Genomic DNA, 22,318 nt, shown 5'->3' on the forward strand with positions numbered 1-22,318 from the left:
TCTTCAGCTTTAAGACTCCTTGTTACACTAGGGTTTAACTACCTCACCCTTATCTAAACCAATCCTCCTCGCAATAGGATTCGCCCAATCTTGACTGGACAGCCCATAACAAGATTCTAGATGAAAGTTATTGAGCCGAGAATGATTCTAAGCTTAGCCCAAAATATTATTTTGGGCCCAAACAATTATGTAAACCATGCTTGAAATGATGTTTTCATCCTTTCACATGAAGCGCACACGTGAAATTTAACAAACAAATTTCAGTATGAATTGAGATTGATAGCAAGTTTAATCACGAGGGTATTATTAAAAATTTATTCACCACAAAACTGGCATTGAGCTATGATCCAAATGATATATATATATATATATATATATATATATATATTTAATGCCGGGATCACGATTCAATACAGTAAGTGACATAATTTGGTCGGAAACTTGAAAAAAAATTATATTCAACTAACTATAATACTACCTTTCATGTATCATATCGTATTTCTAGTACATTGAAAAATTTCTTGATCTCAACTACACGAATGATTAGCGCCATTTAATCGGTCGAAAAAGTATACAGAATGACAAACTAGGAGTAATTTCGCTAGACATGTCGTGACGCAAAAGCTGAATTTCTTGGCCGTTTTCCTTCCATAACAAAAAGGATGTTGATGGCGTTAGGGGCGAGAGATGAAAGACAGGTGGAGAGAGATGAGTGGTTGACAAGGGCTTGTGATAAAAAGAGTCACAAGGACTCAATCGAAGCCACACATGTCAAAAAATGTTCTCATGCAAACAAGCACCTTGGAATCCCAAGTTTACACACAACCTCGTCACCAAGCAAAGGTTTCTCCTTTACGAAAGGAATCATCTTCGGATTCATTTCTCTTAATTCTAGGGATCAATTAACTTGAACCTTTGAAATTTGATTTAACGGTTACAAACAGGCGTTCACTTTAAAAGTTATAATAACTTTAGCCGTTAGATCAAATTTTAATGGCCTGAATTGGTGGATTCCTAAGATTATTAGATAACGTGGATAGTGAGATTGAATGTTGATAGACCATATGATTATGAGGATATGAAAATTTGCCTAAATTTCAACTTTCGAGACTTTGAGCGAGTAATGCAATCCTTAATTCCATGTTTAAGTTGTAAATTTGGTCTTCGTGTCTCGATTTAATAGTTAATACAAGAGTTATTATTGACACGGTTCGGTCCAGTAAGTGTTTTAATATAAGTGTTTAGATATTTGAAAGAAAAAAAATTTTTAACCACTTATATTATAACACTTGTTGTATCAATTTATGTTATTGACATATTGGAAAAATCTTTTCTAATAACGTACTCCCCATGCCTGCCAGATCTGCAAACAACGCTTGGCCAACACGTGTCAATCGATCTGGGCCCTCCATTTCTTAAAATCTGATCATACGGCCTACTGGCGTAGTCTCCTCCTATAAATACAAACCCACGCGAACTGTTTGGCCTCTTTAAAACGGCTTCGATCCCATCGATTGGCTCTGACGATTTCTAGAGAGAGAAACAGAAATCAAATCATAATCAAAAAAGAAAATCAAATTCTTCGAATTTTCCTTTATTTTCTGAATTTTAATTTTTTAAGAAGGAAAATTTGCAATCATCTCTCTGTGGGAGGTTTAAGATCGAGAAGTTGGATTGGAATCAATCGGATTTCTAGGGTTTTGATATCGGAATTGGGGGTTTTTTTAGCGATCTGATTGACGGTCTGGATTGATCGGCATCGAATAACGGACGAGTTTTTTTGAATTTTGAGATTTGGGATTCTAGGGTTTGTGGAGTTTCCTTCGAAATTGGGGGAAACGATGAACGATCAGTCAAAGCTGATGAATCAAGCGCCACCGATGATGAGTTTGACCCAAGCTCAAGTGATGAACCAGCCACTGCCACAGATGATGAGTCAGCCGCAGCCGCAGATGATGGCACCGTCGTCGCAGGCCATGGCGGTTCAGCAGCAACAGCAGCAGCAATCTCAGTTGATGATGATGAAGAGTCAGTCTCAGCCGATGATGATGAATCGGAACTACAAGGCTTGGCCACAGCCGCAGCCTCAATTCGCTGCCCAAAAGCCACCGCCGTCTAATCTTGGGCGTAACAATTGGAAGGGCAAGAAGGGTGGAGATAAGAGGAGGATGGACAAGAGTGTCCCCAATTTGTCGCTGAGTGGTCAGACCAGCGGAGGAGGAGGTTACATACCGCCGACGCTTCACGAGTTACAGTCTCAGAATAGAATGAAAGCCCGGAAATTTTACCCGAAAAAGAAGTTTAACAATAGGTTTGCGCCTTACGCCCCAAGGAACACGACGTCGTTTATTATTAGAGCGAAGAAGGCCGGCGGCATAGCCTCGCTGGTTTCACCTTGTGCCGTAACTCCGGCTGTTCTGCCCACGCCAATGTTCTCGCCCTCGAGGGAGGTCTTGGGAGATATGGCGAAAGAGGAGTGGGGTATTGATGGGTATGGGTCAATGAAAGGGTTGATTAGGCTTCGGTCACCTGGAAATGATGACGAGGAGGGTGGTGGCGGATCGAGTGAGAGCGATGTGGAGGAGCATGTGGAGGTGGAGAGGAGGTTGGACCATGACTTGAGTCGATTCGAGATGGTGTACCCGAACTACAGCGGGGTTGAGTATAACAATGCTTTGGAGAATAGGGTGGATGATCAGGATACTCATATTGCTCAATTAGAGGAAGAGAATCTGACCTTGAAGGAGAGGCTTTTCTTGATGGAGAGGGAGTTGGCGGATTTGAGAAGGAGGATGCAGTTCATTGAGAGGAGGTACCATGTGATGGGGGAGGTCAATGAAGAGGTGGTGGAAAATGGATCTGAAAATGATAGTGATGGAGGGTCGGATGCCCCTCATATGGGTACCGACGGTGAGAGCAATCCTGAGATGGTAGAGTATGTGTCGAGAGATGGAGGAAGCAGAAGTGTTGGCCCATTGGTCGAGGATGAAATTGTTAGGGATGTTGATGTAGGGATGGAAGAATATGTGCCCGATGAAATGATTTTGAAGGTAAATGAAGCGAATGATGAAACACGAAATGAGTTTGTAGGTAACAAAGAGGTTGAGGAATTTAAGAGTGAGCTTACCCCAGAAGAACTAATTGGAAATAAAAATGAGGTTGAAGATAAGAAAGTGAAGGATGAAGTCGAGTCAAGAATGTGACTGAGTTAGTGCAGGGTGAGCTGAATACAAAAGGATGATCTGAATGCAAAGAAGGATGAGGAGATGGGAATTGCGTGCCCGGAGAAGAGCATTGGCGACGGTGACTAATCTGTCCCGCGTTAATGTAAGTTGTTACTGAACAGATAAACATTACCCCTTCAGTCGTTGATCATGAAACATCTGGATATATGCACTCTATGTAGATTAGCATTATATTTCATTTTTTCTTTGTATTTTTGTTTTCATCGTGTTGGTGGGAAAGAGAGGATGAACTGGTGGTGTTCTCAATTTTCTGCCCAATTCCAACCTAATAATATCAGTAGGGATTAGGTTGTAGGTTTTATGTCTCTTTGGGTTCGGGTGTCAGAGTTAGTTGTAAGGTTCATTCTGTTAGAGGATATGACTCTGTATCGCTGAATGTACTTGCTATAAAGTTTGAAATGGACCTATGAATTTTTAGGGTTAATCTAATGCCTGTTATGCACTGAAAGTTCAATTTCTTAATGTCATGCACTTATAGAAACATTTGCACTTGTGTTTAATCAACTGCGTTTGATATAGTCCTTTCCTGCACTATATTACACTAATGTACTTGAATGCGTCGACTACCGTGTTTTAACTTTGACTTGTGTTTGCAATTCTTAATTGTGATCCAAAGAGGACTTTTCTCTCTTCAACCTATATTGGTAAGACTGCTGATTATGTAATTGTAAATATTCAACTGCACTTAAAATGTTCTGATGCTGTGATCGAAGACAGGTCTGTCTTAAAATTGAAACTTAGCTATATGTGTGCTGTTGGTCAGTAGCATTCCTTGCGGTTCACCTGTATTTTTGTATGGAAGTGACTTACTATCCTTGCTTAAATCTTCTATATCGCACGTGATGGTGGTTCCAGCCGTGCAGTTTGAAGTCTTCAGCCTCTTTGACGACGCTGAATGTGCACTTTTGCTCGTTTTGAAGGGGATGAATTAGCGCGTTGGAAATTCAAAAGTTCCACGCGTGGATGTCAAAAAGCAGTACAAGTGGGAGTCCACGAGGAACAAGACTTGACTGGAGGTTGATTAAGCTGCTTCATCTTTGTTTCATTCGGTTGATGCATCACTACATAACCATCCTGGGGGTAAGAAAAATGCTACTGATTTTGGCTTCTCTATTTCACTCAATGTTTCTTTAACAGACTGCTCACTTTCCTTTTGCATCAATTTCCCAAGCAGAGCCTTCTGGGAATGTTTTTGCAGACGAGAAGATGGCTGCTCGGAGCATAGCTCTTCCTTGCTCGAACATCAATTTTTTCACGAATATTACTCGAGTAACTTCTGGTTGAGGTTTATCTGTCTTATCGATGGTAAAGCCCATTTGCTTCAGTCTGAAGCCGACGGACCAAGTATCCTGAATCACTTATTTCAAATCTTATTGCCCCAATTAATCCAACTCACTGGCTCATGTTTTTTTAAGAAAAATGCAATATTTTTTATTTTTGCAAAATAGTTTTCATCATGATTAAGAAAAACTATATAAGAATTTGAAAGTTGTTTTACCATTTATTGAGTAATAAATGTATTTATAATATAATATTTAACAAAAATTGAAAATAAATGAATTGCTAGTGCGGTGAAAACAATATCAAAATGAGATTTCAAACTCAAGAATGTCAAGAAAAAACTTTACTTGAATTTTCAAAACGTCATTGTGTGGTGCGGGTGAAAGCAAATAGATTTTGTGGTATTTGTACAAATTTGAAACGCTGTCTAAAAATTGTGAAGGTTTGTCCACACTTTTTGAGGAAAGTGCAATTTTTTTATTTTTGCGAAATATTTTGTAACGATTAAGAATATTTTTTTAAGGCATCTGGAAGTGGTTTTACTTTTCCATTTATTAAGCAATAAATATGTTTTTAATATAATATTTAATCCGGAAACTGAAAAATAAATAGATTTTTTTAGTGGGGCGAAAACAATATCGAAATGGAATTCCAAACTCGAGAGTATCAAGAAAAAAATCTCTTATCTGAGTTCTAAAAAACGTCAAGGTACGGTGACGGTGAAAGCAAATAGATTTTATGAAAAACTTTTGTATGAATTTATAAAATGTTATGATTAGTCCATGTTTTTTTTATTGAGAAAAATACAAATTTTTTATTTATGCAAAATATTTTCCATCATGATTAAGAACAACTTTGTAAGAAATTTGGAAACTGTTTTACCATTTATTGGGTAGTAAAATTTTTTTTTTTTTTTAAAATATAATATTTAAGCTGAAAACTGAAGAAAAAAAATAAAAAATTAGTAGGCCGAAAACAATACGGAAATGGGATTTCAAACTCAAGAATACCAAGAAAAAGTCTTGAATTTTCAAAACGTTGTGGTGAAGTGAGGGTGAAAGCAAATAAAATTTAAGACAACTTTTGTACAAATTTATAAATCCGCCTAAAATTAGTGATGCGTCTACATTTTTTTCATGAAAATACAATTTTTTTTTCATTTTTGCGAAATATTTACTTTATGATCAAGAAAAACTTTTTAAGGCACTTGGAAGTGGTTTACCATTTATTGACCAACAAATAATTTTAAAATAATATTTAACTTGAAAAGTGAAAAAAAAATTCGGTATTTTTTTTAGTGGGGCGAAAACAATACTAAAATGGGATTCCAAACTCAAGAATATCAAGAAAAAGTTTTACTTGAATTTTAAAAACGTCATGGTGTGGTAAGGGTGAAAGAGAACAGATTTATGACAACTTCTATATAAATTTGCAAAACCGCCTAAAAATCGTGATGGTTAGTCCACTTTTTTGTGCAAAAGGCAATTTTTTTTTTTTTTTGCGAAATATTTTCCATCATGATTAATAATTTTTTTTTTAAAGGATTTCAAAGTGGTGTACCAATTATTGATGCGACATCGCATCCCTAGATTTATTAGATTTTATTCTCAGTAGTAATGAAATGATCAAAATACCCTTGAGATGCCACGTAGGCCTTCCACATGGACTTCAATTTTCCTTTCACTCTTATTTTACTATTTTTGAATAGTACTCATTTTTACGAACGCGTGAGCTCAAGCGGAACTCAATTCGGAGTTATAACAACCAAGTTATGTTCAAAACTGTGTAAAAAAAATAAATACCTGAGACAAATTCAAAACTTGGAATTTTCTCCTTATGCAGCATGCACCACTGCATGGGTCCTTTTTGGGACACTGAAATCTGCCTTTGTGTAGATGTATTGCTTGCATGTACTAACCACTTGGATTAGTGTGTGCAAGTGGACCTATAAAATAATAGTTTTAATAGATTTTAAAAAAGGAAAACTAATGAAAAAGACTTGAAAATTTTGAGTTTTAACGATAAGGGCAAAATAAAATGTAAAGTGAATAGTACCAGGATTGACTTTTTAGTGTAAAAATGTGATTTTTCATTAAAATGAATAGTGTCATGTGCTTTTTGTTAAAGTTCCCTTTTAGAAACCTACTAGCAAGCTTGCCCGCGCGGTGCTGCGGGTTTTGAAACTGTATAAAACATGTAGAAAGAGGCAAAAAGGTAGGTGTTATTCATTTGATCTCACAAAGACTGATATTATTGCAACACATTCCAACTGGAATTTAAAAAAAAAAACATAAACCTTTACTTTCTATGAACTATCACCAGAATTCTTCTCTGAACAATCATCAAGGGAACATCCTTTCTACTTTTTTCATAACTTCCTAACCATGCTCAGAAAGATTAGGATTCAACAATCATCAAAGGAACATCCTTCAGATGATACAAATATTTAAGCATGAGCACACACCTCATCTTCAGATTCAGAGCTCTTTTTAGATCTAGAGCTGCTAGTGTCTGCCTTCTTAACAGCCACTGATGAGCCTTTCTTTGCAACTGAGCAGGCTTTTTGCGCAATAACCTTTGCAGGGGTTTCCTGTGGACACAAAAGTTGAGGATCACTATCGACCAAAAAGTATCTTTCTCAATCTAACAAAGAATAAATACACAACACAATGTATCCCAAATATATAGATATGAGTGACTCAATCTTCAGGTGAATGTCCCATGCAACAGCCCCAACGGAAAAAAAAAAATTATGGCACCAGGTTGGAAAACCAAAAACTCACATCATTATCTTCCGAATCATCGCTACTCTCATCTGAGCTTTCATCTGAGACTTCTTTCTTCTTTGTAGCAGCAGTTGGCCCATTCTTAGCAGCTACCTTAGATTTAGAAGCCTTAAACCAAACAGTAACACGCATTTAGAAATAACCACTATTTTCAAAATCACAAATCAAGCACAAAAAATTAGCGATAGCATATGTGCATCAGTAGCTTTCTTAGCTTCCGTAATCCCATTTTTATCAAAATGGGCCCATCAAAATAGATAAAATGATTGCGTCGTCAATTTTCCTCAAAATAGATGAATAATAAAAGTACACTTCTCCACCATTTAAGTGTGATAGACAGAGAGGCTAACAGAAACTAACAGAACAGAGAAAGACTACCAGAAACCGCAGTGTAGAAAGGCCGGACATCAATTTCTCCACCATCATGTATTCAAGAAGTAATTCATGGTAAAAGTATATCAAAGGTAATGATATGATCCTTGTACATATATGTCCTCAAACTATAGAACCACACAAATGAATGTGATATCTAACCTGAAGCCGCCGCTTGGAAGTTTCATTTACTGCAAAAATTTGTAGAGTTCACCTCACCACCAAGGAGTTATAAGTGCATTAACTGCAGCATAAGTCGTTGCAAGATGTGGCATCTGGGAAATCAAAGAACGCGCTGTCAATTGTAAGTCAAAGAACACGCTATCAATTGTAAGGAAAAGAATGCAAAGCACTATCTAATAGAGTAGATAAGTAATGTTGTATAAGCCTAGTCAAGCTATCACAACTAACATTAACTGAGTTAAACAAAGATATATGGACACTGGCTAAGCCAAAACGGCAGATAGTGAGACCAATTTATTTGCCTGTCCTTGTCCGCCGCCATATCCACCCTCTGAGTCATGGAAGCAAAACACAACTTCATGATAATCTAAAGATGCCATTTCACACTCACAAAACAATAAAGATCACTTTTTTGTTGTTGTTCTTAGTGGTTAAAAGAAAATATATAAATGACTAACAATCCGGATTTTTTTTTTTTTCATTGACATGTATTTTTCAAAAAGAAAAAAAAGGAAAAAAACTCAATGGTCATTGTTTGTTATAAGGAAAAGAGAAAAAGTGGTGTAGTCATCATCTTTGTTAATCTTTGAGATTCTCTGGACCATGTTGAGGGGAAGATTTTGTAGTCGCCATCTTTGTTAATCTCATCTTCTTCTAAATTGTCTTTAGAAGGATTAACTTCAATACAATTATGCAAAACTACAAATGGATGGACACAGCCTGATCCCTTTTCTTCCACCGTGCTTTTAAGATAACAAAGAAAAGCCTCTGAAAACTGAAGTCCATAAGGCCCACTTTGTAAGTCGGCTTTGCAGGGGCATTTCAGTGCCTTGTGAGCCTTGGCAAGAAACTCATTTCCATCAGTATTTCATCAACATAGAAAGGCAGAAGCTTGATGCAGGCCCATAAATCAAAAGAAAGCAGAAATCAGAAGAAAAAAAAAATGCTAAAAAGCAATGTGAATCACAAAATATATGAAACCTAGATCAAACTTCTTGATAAAACCTAAGAATAACTCCACAAATTTCTGAGTTGTAAAAAAAAATTCAGAATCCCAGATCAAATTTCTTGATAAACTTTAAAAACCCCAATTCAGATGAGGAAAATACATGAGGGACTAATTTTAGCCATATTAGTTGTTTGCATTAGGTTTTGAGAAACTCAAGTACGGAACATAAAATGAAATCAGATAAGTAATGTTATATTCAAAAGATGAACACTAAACGTGTGATAAAGATGACAATGAAATTGAATTACGGGTTCTTACCGTGCCCTTTGTGAAGTGTCCTTAGTTGAGCAAAATATTCAGATATTTTCCTGATAGGCTTCCACCTAAAAAGGTAAAAGCAGAACATCAAAAATCATGCAAGCGTCCCAGTAGAACCTTTCCAACCTGATGAAAAATAAGGGAAGAGATCAAGACTGACCTGCTCAGCTAAAAACTTGATTTCAACAAAATCTATTAATTGCACATCTTTGTTCTTCTCAGCAACCTGTTAGTCGTAAATTCAAGGATGAACATAGTATAGTAAGACTGTTAATTTACAACACGAACCAATTGATGGTACAAAATATAATCACCTAAGCCTAATCATCTTATATTAAAAAGACATCATACAATAACAATGAATGTTTTACAGTGTGCAAGTGAAGCAGCTTTCATTTGCTAATTTCTTAAGTCATAATGCAAGCTCGATTGCTGGATAAAAAAAAATAGGGACCAAGAAGACATCAAATCCAATGCAGACAGCAGATAAAATTGAACCCAAAAGGCAAAAGCCTTCTCTAACAAATAGATACATATAAAGAGTCATTTGGGATATAGATATTGGTGGACCTGGAAGAATAGAGACGCACTGAGTAGGAGAGAACAAAGAGAGATAGTGGAATTTTGGAGGAATACCGGATGACGATGAACTGTGTAGCCATAGCTGTTGGTGGTGGTGATTCCGCTGCGAGAGACAGTTCGAAAAAAGGTAATCAATAAATCTTACAGAACTGTAATAATTCAGTCATGAGCTTCAAATCATTGAAATTTCAATTATAAGGATTCATAATTTAAATTTTAAGATAGTATTAACGGTTTACAAAATTAGAAAGGTTCAAAGCCATTAACAATTATGTAACTCAGACTCTTCATACCTAGACTTTGCTCACCACAATCTCTATTTTAATCTTAGCGGCAAAGTTCTCTTCATATCTCATTACTTCACTCTTCTTTCTTCTTCGTTACCAAAATCATTTTCTTCATGTACTATCTGATCTATTCAGATTCGCCTCAGACAACAAATTGATAGCTGGGAAGAAAGAAGAAAACATGCATCAATAAAATTTCGAATTTTTAACCACCTCTAATTTATAATTAATCTAAGTAAATACACAGCAACCACAACAATAAGAACTTTCAAATAGAAAAGTATCTATTAACTACCATGCAGAGGATCTTCCTAGATCCAACTTCCCACAGCCCTATGTCCCCCACATTGGTACCAACTGAAGCATATACAGAGAACAATCAATAGTCAATTATGAGCAGCAAGCATCTAGGGAAAAACTGTAGAGCCAAAGGTACACAAATAAATATAAGTAGCTACTTAAAAAATACAACCCAAGAAGTACAGTCTAATGTGAAGGATGAAAATCCATGCTCATGGGAATTGAGCCCTGATTCAAAGTCCGTGTGACATTCTTAGGCAAGTCATCAGGTGCATTCAAAGCTTGCCCTGGACATGTTACTGGCCACATGTTAACAGGGAGATTAATCCTAATCCCTGATTTCTTGGTATTCCTGTACAAACTGATTATGGCCTGATTTTTTTAAAATCATTCCATAAGCTGCAACCACAACACAACCACAACAATAAGAACTTTCATGAGCTGAATCTAAGCTTGCAAAAAGCATTCCATGAGCTGCAAAACGCAAATGCAACTGACTACTATGCATACCTTTGAATTTTTCAGATGCTTCTTCGGATATAGTTCATTGGAATCCAGTGTAGGTGGTGGTGCTAAAAGCATACATGTTCTTTGCTTCTTCCAATTTCTACATAAACACAAATTAACAGATTAATCTCCCAATTACAATACGTAGCATGAAATAACAAAAACAACCAATATAATCTGGTGCATTAAATGCTTTGCCCTCCCTCATTTTATACATCGTGGGAAAATATCAAACCCAAACAGAAGTCCTCTGAAACTCCGATTTCAATATAATCAAACACAAACAAAATACCAACTCAACTCTGATTATAAAAAAAACTAAACTAAACTATAAATTGAAACTTTCAATAGAACAATCCCAGAATTTTAAATTACTTACGTTGAGAACAAAGGGTTTTGCAACCTACAAACAAACATCCAAAATTTGAAACACCTACGAACCCAAAATCACAAAAACACCAAAACTGAAACACGGAATCACATTTTCTCATCTACCGAGCAAAAAATTACGAATCCAAAACTAAAATATAAAAAAAAATCCCAAAAACTTAGTACTGCATGAAGTCCGTACCTTGGATTTTGAGGAAAGGAATATGGGTTTCGACAGATCGGCAACGTTTGAGAGCGAGAGAGACTGAACGCTTGAGAGTGAGAGAGGCGAGTTTGAAACGGCGGAAGCAAAAATTTGAGAAAGAGAGAGAGGGAACGGATGAAAAAACCATGAAGATGCACTGGAAGTAGAAGGTCCAGCGATATGATGAACGGACGCAGGACTGGAAAGTTTCAGAGGCATCCACAAAGCGGAATCGAAATCGTCAATCGTGTTGCAGAGCACAGTTTTTCCTTTTTGGATTTCGTTTTTGAGGGAGTCGAGAGACTTCTATTGGCAATCCAGGGTCAAAACCGTCATTTTACTGTGTAATTGACAAAAACAGTAAGACTTAAAGAACAACTGAAGGGCAAAATTGGAACAACACTGGTCATCCACAGTACCAACCCTACGGGTTTTAGTATATATGATTTCCTCTCACCCAATCCATCAGACATCATCTCCCCATCACTTTTTCCTTTCCCCCTCATTTAGTCGGTTTTCTTTCTATCTCCCTCTCTCTCTCTCTCTCTTTCTCTCTCTTTTCCAATTTTATCCTGTCACACTCTCTCTAGAGCTCCGTGAGCTCTCCCTCTCATTCCTCTTTAAACCTTCGATAAATGAAGCTCAAAAATATCATTTTTGGAATCCCTGGAGCTCAAGGAACCCAACCATGGCCTTACATGCGGCATTGGTGCATGGTGCGACGTTTTACCATTGAAGCTGAGAGCTTGAGCCTTCAATCTCGAACCCAGGTGATGTTTCTGTCATTATCTTTGTGTTATTGAGCTTTAAATCCTATTATGTTGCAATTTTTGTGGTTTAATACTAGGGCTTAAGCCTTGTTAAGTTTCTGGGTATGTCAAACTAGTCTAGCGGCGAACTCTGGTGAAAATTGTGGAGTTCGAAGCCAACTGGGGGCTGCTCTTGTTGGTTTTGGGTTTGAATTGGTATGAGAGTGATTCCTTGACTAATTTGAACTTATGATTTCGTTGCTAACTCATGCATGATGTTGGTGCATTTCTCCAGAATCCAACGAAGGACCACGAAATTGCAGGCCATTTCCGGCTAGTTCCGGGCAAAACTCATGTCCCACTTAGGTATATTTTTGTTCCTTATCTCTTGAGCTTCATTTTGACTTTTGAATCTTTGAATTTGGTTGAGAATGATCCCGTTATGACCATTTGGAGTTTCTAGGCCAAGAATCCGGATTTCTTCTTTGTTGGGTCCAGTGACTTGCGAGCCCAAATGGGTCAAACTCGACCCGGTACAAAAAAAGCCCAAAATCCGATCCATGAACCGGCTCAAAACCCATGACCCGTAACCCTAACTTGGATTCGCGAAACCGACCCATATTCTTTTAAAAAGAAAAAGAAAAAAAAGGGCCCAGGCTCAAACCCAGCCCAAACCTTTGGGCCATTGTTCCAACCCTACCTATTTCCGAAATGAGCTCAGAATATTCTGGGAATATGCTCTGAAATATTCCTAGAATATTCCTTATGTTGGCCTTATCGAAATTATCTCGGAAACCCTCATAAACTAATTTCGACGTCCCGAGTCCATTTTTGACATCCATCTAGGAAAATTTTGAAGTTTTAACATAGTTGACCACTGGGGCGTCTCAATTGACTTTTTAGGGTTGACCGTTGACTTTTTATAAAATTTGCTTGGGACCTCTCTTAGCGTATTTCAATGCTCTGATTCCAAATATGCACTCCGTCTTCTCAAATTTGACCGTTTAAGTTGAGTTTTACTAATGGGTCCCAATATTATGCTTAGGTGCGATTACTATCAAAGACTCCAACTTTCTTAGTTCAAAAGGATATGACATCGCAAGTATCTATGAGTGGGTCTTTTCATTTTTATGTGTGTATATATATATATATACACATACATATACATATACACATATACATATACATATATATATATATGTATATGTGATTTTTCCAACAACTACTTTTATATATTATGATGTGGCATGCCATGTTTAGCTTTGCAAATAGACTTTTTGTACACTTTATGTTTTTAATATTATTTGTGAGCATAAACTTGTGGCATGACATCCTTGCGTTTTATCTGCTCATTATTACACGTTCGCACAGTGTCTCTTAGTTATTTGTATTGTCCTGGGCCAAGGACTTTCACGTGTAGTTCACATGCACCGTTTACATTCGTTTTGGATCCAGAGTTAGGTGTCAGCCTGTCCTTTTGTGTGATGCGACTAGCGTAGCTCATATGATGTAGTACTAGAATATAAAACATACACCCAACCTGTTCCATTGCTTGAATATCTCTGCAGTTGACTTATGTGCCTACATAAATTAATGAGCATTGATTTCTTATAATAACGGTTTGAGATTTAATGTTTAGATACCTTATTGTTGTACTTTACATATGGGTTCAATCCCGCTCACATGCGCACTCGAAATTAGTAACTTTTAGGTTTTAATTTATTCACATTTTTCACATCACTACACTTTATGGCTTCGTTACCTTCCAGGTGTCGGCCATCATATCGCGATTCAGGTGTCTAGGTGTTTCGGGTCGGGGTATGTCAATTGATCAACAAATATATTTTAATATAATGTTTAAGCCGAAAATTGAAAAATATATGGAAGTTTTTTTTAGTGGGGCGAAAACAATACCGAAATGGGTTTTCAAACTCTAGAATATCAAGAAAAAGTTTTACATGAATTTTCAAAACGTCATGGTGCGGTGAGGGTGAAAACAAATAGATTTTATAACAATTTATGCACAAAGAACTCCATTATTTTCTTTCCATAAATAAGCTCTTTCCGCTTTGCAAAATGGCCTAAAAATCGTGATGGTTAGTCCATGTTTTCGAGAAAAATGCAATTTTTTTTTGGCGATATATATTCCATCTTGATAAAGGGGTTTGGCAGTGATTTTACCATTTATTGAGCAATAAACATATTTTAATATAATATTTTAGCCAAAATTTGAAAAATAAATGGAAAAACAATTTTAGTGGGGCGAAAACAATACATAAATGAGATTCCAAGCTCAAGAATTAATATCAAGAGAAAGTCTCACTTGAATTTTCAGAACGTCATGGTGCAATGATGGTGAATGCAAATAGATTTTATGACAACTTTTATTCAAATTTTTAAAATCGCCTAAAAATTGTGAACGTCCACGTTGTTGTTGTTGTTGTTTTTTTTTTTTCCCGTCATGATTAAGAAATTTTTTTTAAGCCATTTGGAAGTTTTTTTACCGTTTATTGAGCAACAAATATATTTTTAATATAATATTTAAGCTCAAAATTTAAAATAAATGGACACCATTTAAGTGGGCGAAAATAATATAGAAATGGGATTCCAAACTCAAGAATTTCAAGTATAAGTCTCACTTGAACATCAAAACCTCATGGTGCAGGGAAGGTGAAATTAAATAGAATTTATCACAACTTTTGTACAAATTTGCAAAATCACCTAAAATCGTGATGGTTAGTCCACATTTTTTGAGAAAATTCCAATTTTTTGTTTTGAGGAATATTTTTTGTCATGACTAAGAAAACAACAGTAAGGCATTTGGAAGTGGTTTTACCATTTATTGAGCAACAAATATATTTTTAATATAATATTTAGCCAAAAACTTGAAAATAAATAGAGAAAAATCTCTAGTGGGGTGCAAACAAACAGAAATGGGATTCAAAACTCAGAAAATCAAGAAACAGTCTTACTTGAATTTCAAAATGTCATGGTGTAGCAATGGTGAAAGTAAATAGATTTTATGACATTTTTGTACAAATTTGCAAAATCACCTAAAACCGTGATGGTTAGTCCACGTTTTTTGAGAAAAGTATAATTTTTTTTTTTTCATGAAATATTTTCCATCATGACGAAGAAAAACCTTTTGAGGTAATTAGAAGTGATTTTATCATTTGTTGAGTAACAAATATATTTTTAGTACAATATTTAAGCTTGAAAACTGTAAAATAAATGGAAAAAAATTTTAGTGGGGGCAAAAACAATATAAATATGGGATTCCAAACTCAAGAATGTCAAGAAAAAGTTTTACTTTAATTTTCAAAACGTCATGGTGCGATGAGGGTGAAAGTAAATAGATTTATGACAACATTTGTACAAATTTATAAATTGCCTAAAAATCTTGATGGTTTTTTTTTAAACTAAAAATCCTGATGGTTAGTCCACGTTTTCTATGAAAAATGCAATTTTTTTTAATTTTTTTCTAAATATTTTTCATCATGATTAAAAACACTTTTAAAGGCATTTGGAAGTGACTTTACCATATGTTGTGCAATATATTTTTAATATAATATTTGAGCCGAACATGGAAGAGTATTGGAATTTTTTTTCGTGGGGCGAAAATAATACCAAAATGGACTTCAAACTCAAGAATATTAAGAAAAAGTTTTACTTGAATTTTCAAAACGTCGTGGTGCGGTGAGGGTGAAAGCAAATAGATTTTATGACAACTTTTGTATAAATTTGCAAAACTGCCTAAAAATTGTGATGGTAACGTTCATACCTTTGTAGAGAAAAAGGCAATTGTTTCATTTTTGAAATATTTTCCGTCATGTTATTTTAAGGCATTAGTGGTTTACCATTTATTGAGCAACAAATATATTTTAATATAATATTTAAGCTGAAAACTGAAACATAAGTGAATTTTTTTAGTAGAGTGAAAACAATACTAAAATGGGATTCCAAACTCAAGCATAACAAGAAAAAGTTTTACTTGAATATTAAAAACGTCATGGTGCGGTGAGGGTGAAAGTAAATAGATTTTATGACAACTTTAGTCCACGAAAAATGTAATTTTTATATTTTTGCAAAATATTTTCCATTATGATTAAGAAAAACTTTTTAAGGCATTTGGAAGTGGTTTTACCATTTATTGCACAACAAATATTTTTAATATAATATTTAAGCCGAAAAGTGAAAAATAAATGGAAAAAAAATTTCGTGGGGTGAAAATTGTCACATCCCGCCCTGGGCCCCCACCACATCCCGGGCTCGACTCTGCCGTAGCACAATATTGTCTACTTCGGGCCTCGACCATGCCTTCACGATTTTGTTTCTGGGAATTCACACGAGAACTTCCTAGTGGGTCACCCATCCTGGGAGTGCTCTCGCGCGCTACTCGCTTAACTTTGGAGTTCCGATGGAATCTGAAGCCAGTGAACTCCCAAAAGGCTTATTTGAATTTTCAGAAAAAGTCAAGAATATCCAGAAAAAGTCTTATTTGAATATCCCAAAATTCAAATAAGACTTTCTGGGAGTGCTCTCACCGAAATGGGATTCCAAACTCAAGAATATCCAAAAAAAGTCTTATTTGAATTTTCAAAACTACAAGGTGCGATGAAGGTGCAATCAAATAGATTTTATGGCAACTTGTGTACAAATTTGCAAAATCGCCTAAAAATTGTGATGGTTAGTCCACATTTTTTGAGAAAAATGCAACTTTTTGTTTTTGCGAAATATTTTCTATCATGATTAAGAATTTTTTTTTAAAGTATTTGGAAGCAATTTTACCATTTATTGAGAAACAAATATATTTTAATATAATATTTAAGCCGAAAACTGAAAAATAAATAAAGAAAGTTTTTTGGGGGGTGAAAACAATACAGAAATGGGACTCTAAACTCAAGAATATCAAGAAAAAAGTCTTACTTGAATTTTCAAAACTCAAGAATATCAAGAAAAAAGTCTTACTTGAATTTTCAAAACGTTATGGTGTGATGAGGGTGTAAGCAAGTAGTTTTTATGATAACCTTTTATACAAATTTGCAAAATCGCTTAAAAATCATGATAGTTAGTGTGTATGATTGAATAAATCGAATGAGAATCAATAAAAATAAGGTGTAGAATGAGAACATTAAGTGTGCAAAAATCATTCCTCATAAAAAATTTCCCTGTAACATGAATGAATTCTTCGTAAAGAGTAAAACATAAATCTGGGATACAATTAATTCATAATTACAGATGATCTTACAAAGGCAAGAAATAGCCAAGAAATACATGTCAAGACTATGCTAATATGTACGTAATTTTTCCCCGAGTTAGAATCAAAATAATTTGGCTGTGCTTTCATATTTACCAACATGGAGCCACCAGAAGCAAATTTGCATCACTTGAAACTTAGATCCTCTATCTGTTCGGTTAGACCATCTTACTTCTGTTCGACACCATCGGTAAATACACGAAAACAATTTTCCTATTCCCCCGAGCAATCCTCATCTTGTCATCGCTATACCTGCAGCATACAGTGTGAGTAGATTATGCATAAAAAAAACATTGTTCTAAAAATCTCTATTTAGCTCCGCCTAAGCGTTAGGTGGTTGATCATCGTCCTGATTAATGTATAGGCGTTTATAAATTAAAAAAGGGCGCCTAAACCTGCTGAGGCGTCCGCCTAGACCGCCTAGGCACCCGCCTAGCCCATCCAGACCTGTCCAGGTCGCGACTCACTTAGACAAAAAATAGATAACTTTCGTTTTGCATTTTATTTTTTTCCATAAATTGTAAGAGACTTGTTGCATACTTAAATAAACACACATTATATCCTTATTCCCCATGTTTTCATTATGTTCCAATACTTCATAATATATATGTCATTCTATTTTGTAGTTTATGATGAAATTATATATATTTAAAGTATAAACAGACACTTATTTATACAAAATATAATAGATTTACTTAAATCCGCCTAGGCTCCACCTAGCCGCCTAGATGCTAGGCCTCAGCCTGTCACCCGACTAGCGCCTAGCGTCTTTTAGAACCTTAAAAAAAAAAAAGACTTCCAGCTAATCAAAACCTCGAAGAAAAAAAATACATGAAAATGAGATATCTTACAGTATCCCAAGTTCGAACTTGCTCTCTAGCTCTACAGGATACCCAAACTGACCATTGATGATGGCCGCATCATCCATTGTAAGATCGTATGTTCTGCTGCCGGTTTTCTTGTCAATGTGATGGAGAATGTTAAAACCAGTAATTCACAATACAGCAGTACTACCATTAATTCCAAGTAATAAGAAATTTACACGAATGTGCGAGTTATGCAGAATTTGAGTCTAAGTAAGATGTCAACCACAAACTTTGTTTCTCCATCTTTCTTGACAATCTATGTTAGACAAATAAGGAATATGGTTGGAGTCCTTGTGTAATTGTATATAATATTATTATTGGAAGAATAAGCCGTCCTACAGCCGTCAAGCCGTCCTACAGCCGTCAAGCCGTCCTACAGCCGTCCTACCTTGTCCTACCTACACACTAGGACGGCTACCTTGTCCTCTACAACCGTCCTACCTTGTCCTACCTACACACTAGGACGGCTACCTTGTCCTACCTACACACTTGTATCATGTATATATATCCTTGTAATCTTGTAGAGAAACATAATGAGAAAAAAAGCATTCTCTTCCATTTTTCCACATTCACGTATCAATAACAAATATATTTTTTAGCCTACATACCTTTTTCTACATGGTATACAGAGCAGGTTTATAACCCTAGCCCTAATTTTTTTTTCAGCAGCTTTCTCTGCCGTTCCCATGGCTGACTCTTCTTCTTCCAATGGTGTTTTTTCCCTTCATCATTCCGACCACCCGAATCTTGTTCTTGTATCCAAGAAGTTGAATGGTGATAACTACACATCCTGGGCCCGTGGCATGCAGCTTTCCTTGAGTACCAAGAATAAACTTGGTTTCATCACTGGCGATATCCAAGAACCTTCTTCCTCCGACGACCCTGATGCTCACGCGGCTTGGTGTCGTTGCAATGACATGATTCTCTCTTGGCTTCTGCATTCCTTGGAACCTGACCTTCAAGAATCTGTGCTTTTTTCCACCTCTGTCCAAGCTGTATGGGATGATCTTCGCGAACGCTTCTCTCAGAGTAATGCTCCACGCATCTTCCAACTCAACCGGGAACTTGCTACAATTTCTCAAGGTTCTTCTTCTATCTCCGCCTATTTTACTCGCCTGAAAGCTCTCTGGGATGAGCTTGCTTCTTATAATGATGGCTGCACGTGCTCTTGCACCGCCAAGCATGACCGTCAACAACTCATGCAATTTTTAATGGGCCTCAACGAATCCTTTGCTGCTGTTCGTGACCAGATTCTTTTAATGAATCCCCTTCCCACTGTTCGTCAGGCCTGTTCCTCGGTGTCTCAAGCTGAAAAACAACGCTCCTTGGGCGTCCTCCGCTTTGTCGATCAACCTGCTGCCATGGCTGTTCGTGGCCCGTCCCGTCCCTCATCTGCTCGTCCTCCCCTCCATTGCACCTACTGCAATTTTGATTATCATACCCGAGACACCTGCCATAAACTTCATGGTTATCCCGTTGGCCATCCCCTCCATAGCCAACCGTGGCGACCACCGCGCCGTGCCACTGCTTCCAGTTCTTCCCGCAGCCATGCACCTTCCAGTCCTCCCCGGCAACCACGGTTTTCTGCTTCCCGGCCCCATAATTTCACCCAGGCCCATCACGTGCAAGGCACCCAGGCCCCAACCTCCTCTTCTACTCCAGCGACCCACCAAGTGCACGGGGCCCAGCCCACTTTGCATGACTTGCAGCTTGCCATGCCTGACCTCTCTGCCGAGCAGCACTCCCGTGTTCTAGCTGCTCTACGTGACACCACCACCCCTCCTCAGGCCAATGCCGTGCTCACTACTGATTTTGCCCAAGGTTTGTTACCTGTCACCTCTCGTCATGGTCAATGGATTCTTGACAGTGGTGCTACGGATCATATTACTTCTTCCGCTTCATGTTTGGTTAATCGTTCTCCTTCACATTTGCCGCCTGTTTCTTTGCCTAGTGGTGCTTCCGCTCCCATTACTTTTACCGGCACTCTTCCTTTAAATTCATCAGTTACTTTGAAGGATATTTTATGTGTCCCTAATTTCCGAGTGGACCTTTTATCGGTTGGTAAACTTACAGATGGATTATCGTGTTCCATAACCTTCTTTCCTTCTTGGTGTGTTTTGCAGGACTTGGTTTCGAAGGCGATGATTGGTGTGGGTAAGCGACGTGGCTATCTGTATTACCTTGTGGCCCTTACCTCTTATCTCCCTACCCGTCAACCTCTCTGCAACATCATTACCATCCCCTCCTCCCTCTGGCATAGGCGTCTTGGTCACCCCTCCTCCACTCGTTTGCAAGCTTTAGCATCTAGCTCTCTTAATTGTACTTTTGATTCTAGTCATATTTGTGATGTTTGTCCGTTGGCAAAACAAACTCGTCAACCTTTTCTTTTGAGTTCAATTTCATCAACTTTCCCTTTTGCTTTAATTCATTGTGATATTTGGGGCCCGAATCGTCAATCTTCTCTTTCTGGTGCTCATTATTTCTTAACCATTGTGGATGATTTTTCCCGCTTTACGTGGGTCTTCCTCATGAAACATAAATCCGACACTCAACAATGAATTAAGGATTTTTTTGCTTATGTCACTACCCAATTCCGCACTACCATCCAATGCATTCGTACTGACAATGGTGGTGAATTTTTATCTCTTCGTAGTTTTTTCTTTGATCATGGGGTGCTTTTACAAACTTCTTGTGTTTATACCCCCCCAACAAAATGGCGTTGTTGAAAGAAAACATCGTCATCTTCTTGAAACCGCTCGCGCCCTTCGTTTTCAATCCCATCTTCCTATCAAGTTTTGGGGGGAATGTGTTCTTACCGCTACTTATCTCATCAATCGTCTCCCTACCCGTCTTCTCCATCATAAATCCCCATTTGAGGTTCTCTTTTCGAAAACCCCATCTTATGACCACTTCCGCGTCTTTGGTTGTCTGGCATATGCCACCTCTGTCACTCCCACCACCAAATTTTCCCCTCGGGCTCATCGTTGCATTTTTCTCGGTTATCCTCATGGACAAAAGGCCTATACCCTTTACGATCTCGACAATCACCACATTTTCACTAGTCGAGACGTCATCTTTCACGAAACTACTTTCCCTTATGCCGTTTCTCACCCTCCTATCCCATCCTCTTCACCTACCCTACCCATCTCACCCCCTCTGGACTTTACATATAACCCACCCCTTCCTGCCCCGACGCCTCACCCTCCTCCACCTTTCACCCTTTTACCCACGGACATCCCTACCCCCCCCACTACCTACCAATCCTGCCCTTCCCCGCACCTTTTCCCGTGCCCATAAACCTCCATCCTATTTAAAAGACTACGTTTGCTCGCAGGTGATTCTGCCATCCCACCCATCTTCGACTTCGCAACCCGGTTCTACACAAGGTACGCGATATCCACTTTGTAATTTTCTCTCTTATCACCGTTACTCTCCCAGGCATTTTTCTTACATTAACTCTGTCAGTCGGACTGTGGAGCCTTCCTCCTTTGCCGAGGCTGCCACTGACCCCAATTGGCAACGTGCTATGACTGAGGAGCTTCAAGCTTTACATGCTAATGGTACTTGGACTTTAACTTCCTTACCCCCTGGCAAAATTCCCATTGGTTGTAAGTGGGTGTACAAACTCAAGCACAATTCTGACGGCTCTATTGACCGCTACAAAGCTCGTTTGGTTGCTAAAGGCTTCACTCAGGCTGAAGGTATTGATTATCATGACACTTTTTCTCCTACTGCTAAGATGATTACGGTGCGTTGTCTTCTTGCTCTTGCTGCTAGTCAGTCTTGGTCTCTTCATCAGCTTGATGTTAATAATGCTTTCTTACATGGTGACTTACATGAAGAAATCTATATGTCTCCTCCTCCTGGTCTTCGGCGACAGGGGGAGAATCTTGTGTGTCGCCTTCACAAGTCACTTTATGGTCTTAAGCAGGCTTCTCGCCAATGGTTTGCCAAATTCACTAGTGCCATCATTTCTGCCGGTTTTCAACAATCCAAAGCTGACTATTCATTATTCACTAAAAAGTCTGGTATTTCTTTCACATCTTTGCTCATTTATGTGGA

The 22,318-nt window shown here is 37.5% G+C and overlaps 2 protein-coding genes and 1 long non-coding RNA gene across 9 annotated transcripts; 2 read left to right on the forward strand and 1 right to left on the reverse strand.

Annotated features, from left to right (window-relative positions):
* Window positions 1-1,479: 1,479 nt before the first annotated feature.
* Window positions 1,480-4,636, forward strand: LOC137715485 (uncharacterized). 2 transcript variants are annotated; one of them, XM_088691824.1, is made up of 3 exons: window positions 1,480-3,327; window positions 4,166-4,325; window positions 4,420-4,636. In XM_088691824.1, the coding sequence occupies exon 1, from the start codon at window positions 1,842-1,844 to the stop codon at window positions 3,201-3,203; it is 1,362 nt and encodes a 453-aa protein (XP_088547950.1). In that variant the 5' UTR covers window positions 1,480-1,841; the 3' UTR covers window positions 3,204-3,327; window positions 4,166-4,325; window positions 4,420-4,636. The 2 variants fall into 2 exon arrangements, with proteins under 2 accessions (XP_088547950.1, XP_088547951.1); XM_088691825.1 differs by having other exon boundaries at window positions 1,495-3,327; window positions 4,101-4,325.
* A 2,095-nt stretch (window positions 4,637-6,731) lies between these two features.
* LOC137714110 (uncharacterized) lies at window positions 6,732-11,513 on the reverse strand. 6 transcript variants are annotated; one of them, XR_015961147.1, is made up of 11 exons: window positions 11,382-11,513; window positions 10,814-10,910; window positions 10,299-10,702; window positions 10,010-10,164; window positions 9,705-9,819; window positions 9,295-9,360; window positions 9,135-9,199; window positions 8,170-8,198; window positions 7,847-7,959; window positions 7,310-7,420; window positions 6,732-7,116 (listed from the first exon to the last, which is right to left on the reverse strand). It is a non-coding gene; the product is annotated as an uncharacterized LOC137714110 (long non-coding RNA). The 6 variants fall into 6 exon arrangements; XR_015961146.1 differs by having other exon boundaries at window positions 7,847-7,979; XR_011065395.2 differs by lacking the exon at window positions 8,170-8,198.
* A 7,660-nt stretch (window positions 11,514-19,173) lies between these two features.
* On the forward strand, window positions 19,174-19,746 carry LOC148698302 (uncharacterized; the record flags this gene model as incomplete). Its single annotated transcript, XM_088690423.1, has 1 exon — window positions 19,174-19,746. A coding segment is annotated over exon 1 (573 nt), but the record flags the coding sequence as incomplete, so codon positions are not given.
* Between the last annotated feature and the right edge of the window lie 2,572 nt (window positions 19,747-22,318).

This window comes from Pyrus communis, chromosome 3 (assembly GCF_041283825.1).
Source record: "Pyrus communis isolate YQ-2024b chromosome 3, ASM4128382v1, whole genome shotgun sequence".
Classification (NCBI taxonomy): domain Eukaryota; kingdom Viridiplantae; phylum Streptophyta; class Magnoliopsida; order Rosales; family Rosaceae; genus Pyrus; species Pyrus communis.

Bases quoted from the DNA above. Each gene is read 5' to 3' on its own strand.
- LOC137715485 (XM_088691824.1), top strand. From the start codon at position 1,842: ATGAACGATCAGTCAAAGCTGATGAATCAAGCGCCACCGATGATGAGT.